General features: G+C 38.5%; 2 protein-coding genes across 2 annotated transcripts in view; one reads left to right on the forward strand and one right to left on the reverse strand.

Annotated features, from left to right (window-relative positions):
* The window catches only part of LOC137970020 (CCR4-NOT transcription complex subunit 3-like), a 62610-nt gene that overhangs the window by 28657 nt on the left and 23953 nt on the right, over positions 1-10000 (forward strand). The window lies entirely within an intron of this gene.
* The window catches only part of LOC137970634 (uncharacterized), a 20164-nt gene continuing 10498 nt past the window's right edge, over positions 335-10000 (reverse strand). The window contains exons 3-4 of the mRNA XM_068817159.1: positions 1717-1794; positions 335-701 (exon numbers count right to left, since the gene is read on the reverse strand). Coding sequence (XP_068673260.1) covers positions 665-701; positions 1717-1794 — 115 coding nt within the window. The 3' untranslated portion in view covers positions 335-664. The remainder of the gene's footprint in view (positions 702-1716; positions 1795-10000) is intronic.

The raw sequence follows: 10000 nt of genomic DNA on the forward strand, positions 1-10000 counted from the left end.
TGTTTAGTTATATTATTTATGTTGAATTGAGTACGTTTACCTGATCTAAATTTCACTAATGTAGCTTGTTTATTGCTGACAGTTGTAAGCTAAGATCGTCTTAAAATAACGCAATCTTCTCTAAGTGCACCTTATGATCTCGAAAAGGAGCACGGTAACCCCCCATTTTTTTGCCTTTTTGGGAAAAGTAGATCATTATCTTTCTGCGTGGCAAGTTTTAAAAAAATCTGTACGTGGGAACGTTTTGGGCGCGAACGTCCTTAAGTAGCACACGAGCATCAAAGCCTCGAGAAGCCCGAAGGAAGAATTCAGTTATTTTCCGTGAGTACTCTCTTCATATGAAATTTTAATTCACCACGTTTTGTTCCATTACAAATTATTCTTCATTGGTTTTTTCCAGCTGTTTTAATAGGCCATTTCTGTGTTCATGTCTGTCTCCTCTTCAAAGCGAGTCTAAGTGCGAAGTTTTTGTGACGGAAATTAGTTCTACTTTAAATAAAAATGAAAACTAATTTTCGCACTTAGACTCGCTTTGAAGAGGAGGCAGACATGAACTCGGAAGTGGCCATTTGTTTACGTGGATGATTTCCTTGTCTTGATTAGCGAAGCATGAAAGATGAACCCAAGGCCTTTAATATAACTACTGATTGGCATGTTGTCACGCCTACTGCGTTTCACTGATGCGTGAAATGTGACTATCCCTGTGTGAAAAAGAGAAAAGGAAACAAGTGATTAATTCTACGCATAAACTAAATTGACGACTACCTAACCTACTGAAAATTGACTCATTTCTCATTCTATTGTGTATGGTTTTAGTTAAATCTTCACGTAGCGAAAATATATTTTTTTTTCGACGTGGACATGAGGATGCATCTCTTAGTTTCCTAAATCGTGGAAAAAATTTACCATCTCATCCGTTATCTTCATGTTATAGGACTTAACTCGTATGGGGGTGTTGGCTTCTTTATACAAAAGCTTTGAAACTCATTTAGTGTGTACACTATTTGAAACCAACACAAGAGGAGTTCAAACAGAGAACTCATTAGACAGTACCGCCAACAGTAAAGGACTTCAAACGTTGCCTGAAGAAAGATATAACGTTAAAATGTTAAGAGTCTTAAATACACACCATGAGCCAACTAATTTATTATTTCAATTATCTTTTTACTTTTTATTAACTTATATTACCCGTACATAGTTTCTGTTTATTTAATTGTACCTTTAATTATTCTGAAAAGCCTTGTTGGGACGAATAAAGTGTGCATGTATAAATTATGCTTTTCTCGTGGCTCGTTTTGCTAACTGCAGGGACTCAAGGTTTAAAATTGGTCAACATTTAAACGCCGACTCTGAAGCCAAAAAGTATCCTTAAAATATTTCTGTGGCACAAAGTAATTGTCTCTTTGTTAGTTAGTATTTAGCTTGTAAAGCCAATGACCAACCTGTATTTAAGAAAATAATATAAAAACACTTTAAACTGAGTATCCTTGCATTACCAACTACTCAACAACCGAGAGTGAGGTCGTTAGAGCAAAATCTCAAACTTAACTGAGGCCTTGCCGTATTGCAATACAGCTCAGCCTCGGTTTGAGATTTTACTGAGCTACTTGATTATGTTCACATAAATGACTTTTTTCTCTATGTAAGTGAATATCAAACAATTTTATCATCGATAAAGAATCTGCGAACTCGCAAATGTTGGAAAAATGTACTCACCTTTCATCATGTTCTTGTGATAATTCAGTGCACCACCGAAACCTGGCACAGTTGTGAGGTCTTCTAGTGGCTTCATTCCTGTTCGAAGATAGGAATAGATCAGTGAAAACTTGCAAAAGCGGTCGTCATTTCGGTCTTCAAAATAATGCTCATTTTTTATTGAAATTTGGCTTTTCCTACATAATTTCCTTTGATATTTTTCCTGAAGGGGAACAACTGACGAGAAATGATTTTTTTACTACATAACAACAAGGTTTAGAAATGTGACAGTTGTATAAAGTAAAAAAAAACGGCAGTAGACTAGCAACCTTTGTGGCATGATTATGGTGCTGAAGCAAGAATCCCCTTACAAGAAGGGGTTCCTTTCCACTAACTGAGATAATAATCTCTAGTAAAGTGGGTAAGTGTGGGGAAAATACTGTGTGTGTGGATGGTGAGTTGAGGGAAAATCATAACCAAAAATTAGTCTGTAAAATGAGGAAGAGAAATTCACATTTTCTATTGAAATTTGGCTTTTCCTACGTAATTTCCTTTGATATTTTTCCTGAAGGGGAACAACTGACAAGAAATGATTTTCTTTTTACTACATAACAACAAGGTTTAGAAATGTGACACGTGTTTTTATAGTGATGTTTTCCACCCTGCGGTCCCCTTCCTTTCTCAGTCCTCTTCATTTCAGTACTTGGTCGGGCCCCACTGTTTTAGCTTGGGATTGTCGTAGCCGGTTATATATGTTGAGGTGTGTTTCGGCATTGGGTTTATCTTTTAAAAAAAAACCGACGAGTCCCTAGTAACCTTTTCTCTATCTTTTAAAGGGAACCTACATCTATTTTGCCTACGAAAATGGGGTGAACGTTCGAATAAAGATACATAAAAGACAAGGAACTGCCTTAGAGGAACATTAGCATCGGTCAAAAACCAGGCATGGTCTAAATAGTGGGATACAAACACCAGGAATCGATCGGAGAACGGCACGTGGCACGTAAGCCGGCACGAGAAGATAAAAGACAGCAAGGATGCGACACATTTAGTTCGTGCATAATTTTTTACCGGCTGTGTCCATATTAGGTCGGTTTGTAAAGATGGGCGGATCAAATACTTTGTACGACCCAGTCTGTTTTATGAACACTGGCTTGTTTATAATTGTAAATATCAATTCTACAGCTATAAAAAATCCGTTCTTTAAAAAATTGAAGCATACGCATGTCTTGATTTGCAGGTTGCTGGCGCAACTTGCACCCTAGTATAGCATGATTTGTGGCCGACCAACACCAAAGTAGCTTCCTCTAGTAATAAAAAGCCCGGATTCTCTCTAATTGGCCAAAGAGGAAAATACCAAGATGCTCTTTGTTTGCATAGTTTAAGCATTGTTTCCAGTTTCTCTTGGGACTTGAAATGGTCCCAAGAGAAAACAAAAATAATGCTTATTCACAATTTTGGGTGGACAAAAAGAGTATCATTAATGGTATTTTCCGCTTCGGTCAATTAATATTGGGTTTCGATAAAAGAAAACGCTTCTGCGCTTGATCTCTTGCTTTAACTTCGTTCTTTTTAGTTTTAACAACATGCTTAAAAGCCAAGGGCCAGTTGTTCAAACGACAGATAGCGCTATCCACCGGATAAATCACTATCCAGTGGATAAGTCATAGCGAAACCAATTGCTTTATCCAATTGATAGTGATTTATCCGGTGGATAGCGCTATCCGCCTTTTGAAAAACCGGGGCCAGTCTTTTAAAGAGTCGAATACCGGCACTCAGGTTTTAAAAATTGCCTCTGGGATAAGGACTTTTAATCGGAGGACCGCGTCACAACCCTTGTTCAAAACTCCTTGGCACGTTAAAGAACCGACACACTAATCGCAAACAATTCAGGGGTCGAAGAGAGTGTACGACTACGAGTTTTTGGCTTCGAGCAAGCGCATCAAGGTTGGGGTGCGAGATCTAGAAGAGCACAAAAAAGAACGCTGATCACTGTTTCTCCTTTTCCGCTTCCCAAAGAACGCTTGATCGGCTGTTACCGAGTGACCAGGCATTTAAATAATGGTAATTGAACTGAGTGGAGTGCAATTTATTATGGTAATAGGGCTAGCTGAGTGAGTCCAATTTGGTCTGTAATTAAACGAGTGATTAACAAAATCGAACGACCGCGTAGCGGGAGTCCGATTTGTTTAATCACGAGTATGATTACAGACAAAATTGGACGACACGAAGTCCTGTTACCAATTAATCAAAACCATTACTTACTAGTATAAACTTATTTAATCTTATTTCTTTTTATTAACTGTTATCACCTGAACATAATTTGTTTGGTTTTGATATATCACTTCAATTGTACCTTAAAACGGAAAGTATTTATGTATAATCATAGTTAGTAGCTAACTATGGTATAATTTACGCAAATCTCGTTAGCGAACCAAAACAGAATGGCTCGTTATGCTAACTGCAGGGACGGTAGACTTTTAAAACTTGTCAACATTTTAACTCTGATTGTTAAGCCGATATTATCCATAAAATATTGAATAGTAAACGTCCTGTAAAACAATGTAATTGCCCCTTTTTTAGTAGTGGTATACTTGTTCAGCTATTGACCGCCGGAAATAGGATACTATTCGCGACAGTCCATTTCACGCTCGGTAATCAGAGACGGAGATATGTTCCCGCACTAAGGAGCCCAACGTTAAATACGGCCTTAAGACTCTAGAAGAACGCCAAAGCTTAAACGTCACACACATCAGATCTCATACTAAAACTAGAAAAACTCCCAACCAGCCAAAACTCAAACTAACTCGAAACGCCGGTGGGAAAGGCGACAGTGAAATGGAGGAGGCTGATCAAGTCAGTGAAAGAGTCTGTCAGGGCTTGGGCAGAAGATTCGTGACGAGATGAAGGACCTCCGGGACGTAAAACCTGCGCAACTTTCAAATAGTGAAAAGCTTTGAGCTTTGGGAACGTGGCGCCAACGAACATGCTCCATAATGTCTGCAAGCTGACCACCCGAAAGGTCTAAAGTGATGGCCAAGCCGGCTCTAAAGCTGTGCAAAGTTTGCTCAGAGAGGGCGTGAATAAAAATATCTATAGGCTGCCAGCCCTCGAGCGGGAAAACGGCAAAACAAAACACAAAGGATAATCGCAGAAGGGAAAAAAGACGCAAGAACCCACCCAAGGGATGGCAGCCTGTGAGTCGGTAATCCGACTAGGGCATTAGACACCCTTTCAGGCTACCATTGGAAAGGAAAAAGAAACGTAAAAAAAGAAAACAGTGCGAGAAAAAAAAAGGTGCCGCAAAAATCGGAGGGAACACAAAGACACAACAATTTACAGAACACTAAAATAGAAACAAAACGAGGGAAGACAACGGCAAAAAACATGAAGACCAGGAAGTAATAAAAATCTAAGGCGTGCAAAACAAAAACAATGAACTAAATAGGCGTCAGGGTAATAGTATTGGACAAAGGCCAAAAATATGCGCGGCCAAGCTGGGAAATAAAAAGCTTTTGAAAACAATAAAGCCAAATAAGCACGCAGAAACTAAAATAAAGGGGAAGGGAAAAGTGCTACACAAAACCATTGACGGATTGCGAGGCGAAGAAAGAACGTATTAAGCAAACTAATAAAGTACGCGAGGTAACGGGAAGACAGCGAGAAAAGGACTAAACAAAAACCCGTCGAGATGCAAAATATTCAAAAACACAAGATAGCGGAAAGAAAAGAAACTAATTATAAGAAATCATGCAAGTAACAGGGAAGGGAGGGAATGCACCGCGCAAACCCGACGCTAGCAAGGCGAAATACGCGAAACAAAAAATACCATAAAGTACAGAGATCGGATAAGCGAACAAAATCCCAAAGGGGCGAAGGAAAGACAGCACTGCGCAACATCGTGGTTTGCGAGGCGAAGCACCCGGCAAACAAACAAACGTGTGCAAAAAGGGGAAGGGAACTGAAGAGAGAAGCACTACACAAAATCGAAGTTTGCGAGGCGAAGCACTCTTATGTAACAAATACAACGCACAGCAAAAAAAGCCGAGTAAATTGAACTCAAAATAGTGAGTAAATCGTTGCATCCACAGTAACTCATTATATTGAGTATCCTGTAGTAGAAATGTTGAGTAATTTATACTCTCGGGATGGAGTAAGTTTACTCAGGGTGAGTTAACTTACTCAGTTGTATGAGTAAGAGTACTCATACATTGAGTAATATTAACTCAAATTTAATGGTAAAGTACTCAAGAGAGATGCATCCATACTAACTCTTTATTTTGAGTAGACTGATTATCTACTCATAGATTGAGTAAGACGTATTCTACATTTTGAGTAAAACAGAAATTTACTCACACAACGAGTTTTTATAGTACTCAAGATATTGAGTAAAATACATGTATAAAAGTACCCTACATATCGAGTAAAACAAAATGACATTTTCAATTCAGCTGAATAAAAGTTTATCCGATTAAAAATCACCATACTTACATCATAATCATAAACGTAATCTTTACATCGCCAACTATTCCGGTCACGACAATTCAGCGCGACTTACGTGAAATGACTTTTTCCGCTGTTCTTCTTCTTGTATCAGCGGGCTCATATCGCTGCGACGCGAGGTACGGAATATGTTGTTTATATCTACTAAAGTTTGGCCCATACCAAAACCGCTGAGAAAAATAACTTGCTTCGAAGAATGAAGTTCACAAAATTAGCTTTCAAACGATGGTTTTTGCGAGAAATTTGGACAAAAGACAGCCAAGATATCGTTATTCGAAAACAGGGGATTTTACAGTTTTAACGTGGACTTTGGTTTATCGGTTTTTTGCGTTCTTTGGAAGGGAAAAAGGACGGATCAAACATTTCGCTGCTGACTTCATATTTTGGGTTAGGGTCAAGAACAGAGTCAACTATGGGTCTCCACTCCGGCAAGTGAAGAACCAAGCACAGGAACACTGGTATCTGTCTATAATTCCAGGAATTTTCGTATATTTGCCAGCTTTTGTAAGGCTTAAAGGGGTCGCTCACCTCAAAACAAAGCATAGGAAAAATGAAGGGTTTTTTTTTGGCCTGAAGTTATATTTTTTACAGCAGAACACAGACAACAGTCGTTATAATGGCATCCCGTTCCGGCAAATGTTCCATCTGCAATTTTTAGTGCACTTTTTCGAAATATTTAAAACCTCTCCATACATTTCTTTGTAAAATTTGACGCCATTTCGAGAATTAGATTTCTAAGAAACCGCTTACGTTACGCGGGCGCATGGCCGAAATAGTTGGCGATGATACGTCTGAAATAATTTTAGTAATTTTACTCGTTAGTTACATGTAATCCGTGACAAATACTTCTGCTTATTACTCCCTAAATCATTTAATATTTTGTCTACTTTGGTATAATAGGCACCGACTATTACGCCTCCTTTCATGGATTAAAATAATCACTCCTAATGTTTTGTATTTATAAAAATAATACTCTCAAAAAACCTAAATAATAAGGAATTTACTTTTTTTTTTCTTCAGTATGCAAAGCCAACCTAAAAGCTCACTTAATATTAATAAAAATTAAGTACAATAATATTGACTGCAGGGTTGTATATAAGAGCCGGCAGCCGGCGAAGTTCGCCGGCTTCTCTGTCAGGTTTCGCCGGCTACTTTCATTGTTTGAAGAGTCAAAACATGTAGAGGAGATGATGTTTATGAGGTCTAAACTACTTGGGCTCAATACAAATAAAAATTTGCAGTGCCTATCTTTTCTGAAAACACATAAAAGACTTCTGACTCAAGGGCAGTTTCAAAACGTTATGCTTGAGACTTTCGTTTTGAAAAAATCTTGCTGCGGTCGCGGGAAAGTAGGAACAATATGATTTGTTGTCCGCCATATTGGATTTCGATTTCTTTAAACAGCCACCGATTGTATCTTACCGGAAGGAAAAATCACTCAAGGACGTTTTAGTCCGCGCAAAACTTCCTTTAATCACGCCGCAATCATAAAAAAACTTGTAAACAAAGAAACACTTTCAAACGGTTTGCTCTCAATCCAGAAGGAAATTTACATATGATGTTCTGCTAGCAACACTCTCAGCCTGCGTTCACGCATCTCTTACCACAACTCAACTGAGGAACAAAACTAGCCCCTGATCATTCACTAACTGCTCCTTCGTTTTCACTTCGAACCTTTCAGTTGATCATTTATAGCGAACGTAGAAGCTGAGGACTCGTAGACTTTATTTAAACACTTGAACGTAACGCTCCTCGGAGTTAAATCCTACTTGCCCGTGTAAGTGCTCGTCCTCTCGAGGGCATCTCTACGCTTCAACATGACAACGGATCTTTATCCAACGTCACTCTTGATAAACTCTCACTGCTTTACGGAACTCCTAAACTCTTCGGAAAAAAAACTACATCACTCTTAAACCGCTCGAGTGATTTTCAATTTTCGAAATTACTACAACCAAGTTTCGCAAGCATATTTTCCCGCTAATTACACAATGGAACGAATGTGTGTCATCTTCACACCTAAACAGGATCGAAACATCGTTTACGCCATTGGCCAATTAGTATCCTCCAATCAGCTTCTTAATTTAACAACCAATCAGAAGCCTTTGCTGGTCTAGTCCTTCAAAGTATGTGCCATGTTTACAAGTTGTCAAGTGGCAATATTTGCCAGGCTCGTTAGCTCCAGCAAAACCACCAAAAAGATACAAAAAATATTACTCAACTTTTTGTTTATAGGGTTGTATTATTGAAATGTCGCTTCGTCTTTCTTTGAGTAACATGGTTTTCATAGTATAATTGCAGCTTGATTCATCCCTCTAATGTTTGCGTTTCATGGCCCAAAATGCCAGGAAATGCATTTTCCGGCATTCAGTTTTCAAAAATTTTCCGGGGGAGCATGCCCCCGGACCCCCCTAGAAGCGATGGGATAAAGCCCATCCTGTGGGTCCTCCGGACCCACAACCGTCTACTTTGCAAAAAACTCCGGCTACTTAAAACCTTAAAGAAAACTCTGCACTGACTGTTGTATGTAATCAAAAGATTTCCTGGTTCTCCAACAGGATAGAGGACGTCTATGTTTATGGTTTGACTAATTTTTGTTTCTTTGTTGTTTTTAATTTTTTGTCATGTTTACAGCTCCCAAAACACTAGATGACCACTTATCTCTTTCATCTTTGGTACCGTTTACCAGAGCTGTCATTGACATATTAGCACTGTTACAGTTTAGTACACTAAATCTGGCCATTATTATACAACAGGTGACCTTGAAGAGTTGTAAATTACAAATGCATGTATGTTATGGCAATGTATCTACAGCAATTGACACCTAAAATTCCTGGAGTATTCAAGGAGTATTCCAGTGCCAGACTAAACTAAGTTTTCAAAGAGTGCTCAGCACAAGCTGAGATAAACTTATCACAAAATCACAATGTGCACTCGATCAGTTTTCATCTCTTAGAGCAGAAGCACGTGACCCTGAAGCGTGTAATTTGCAACTTTTTTCCCGTAGAACAAAGCTGGGGATTCTAGGACACCAATTTTATGCCCAAAAATAAGATTGAAGTTGCATCCACAGGAAAATGCATGAGCTATGTTACATCCAAATAAGGAATTTTTTAAACTCGAAAAACCCCAGCGCTGAACCAGAGTTAAATGCTTCAAGGTCATGAGCTTCTGCTTTAGAGTTGAGATGGTATGATATAATTTTCCCCATCCAAGCAAAAATTCAACTTGGCAATGTTAAAGCCAACATAGAAGTTAAGGCTGAGTTCAGATACCAAACGTTTGATTGGGAATTGATACAAACTTAAGCTGACCTTAGGACAACATATGAAAGCCATATAATGCATGTATGTGCACTGTATGCGCTCATAATCCTCGCTTACTGTAATTTACGTTTCAGTTAAGAAAAATTCAGTAGCTAAATTGAACCTGTTTGAAAGTTGAAATGGCAGCAAGGAGAATGACTCAGCCATTTCACATTGATTCATAATGCTACATTGTATTTTCATGTAACTAATTTAAGTTATTAGGGTTCGTATCTGAACTAGGCCAAGACTATAATCAAACAACTTACACCGATGGTGCACCAACCAAAATAAACTGTGGTGGAAAATTTCCTAACCAATGCTTGAAGGTAAGTTCCTATAGTTGTGTACTTCTAAGATCTTAAAAGGCGTTTATCTAGTACACAACCAGATGGAAAATACTACATGGTATACTACAACAAATTAACTCCCTGGTTAGACCTACTTTACAAGTTACATCAAACTGTATGAGGTGTGCCACCCGCCAGTTCAGATGGAAA

This window comes from Montipora foliosa, chromosome 9 (genome assembly GCF_036669935.1).
Source record: "Montipora foliosa isolate CH-2021 chromosome 9, ASM3666993v2, whole genome shotgun sequence".
Classification (NCBI taxonomy): Eukaryota; Metazoa; Cnidaria; class Anthozoa; order Scleractinia; family Acroporidae; genus Montipora; species Montipora foliosa.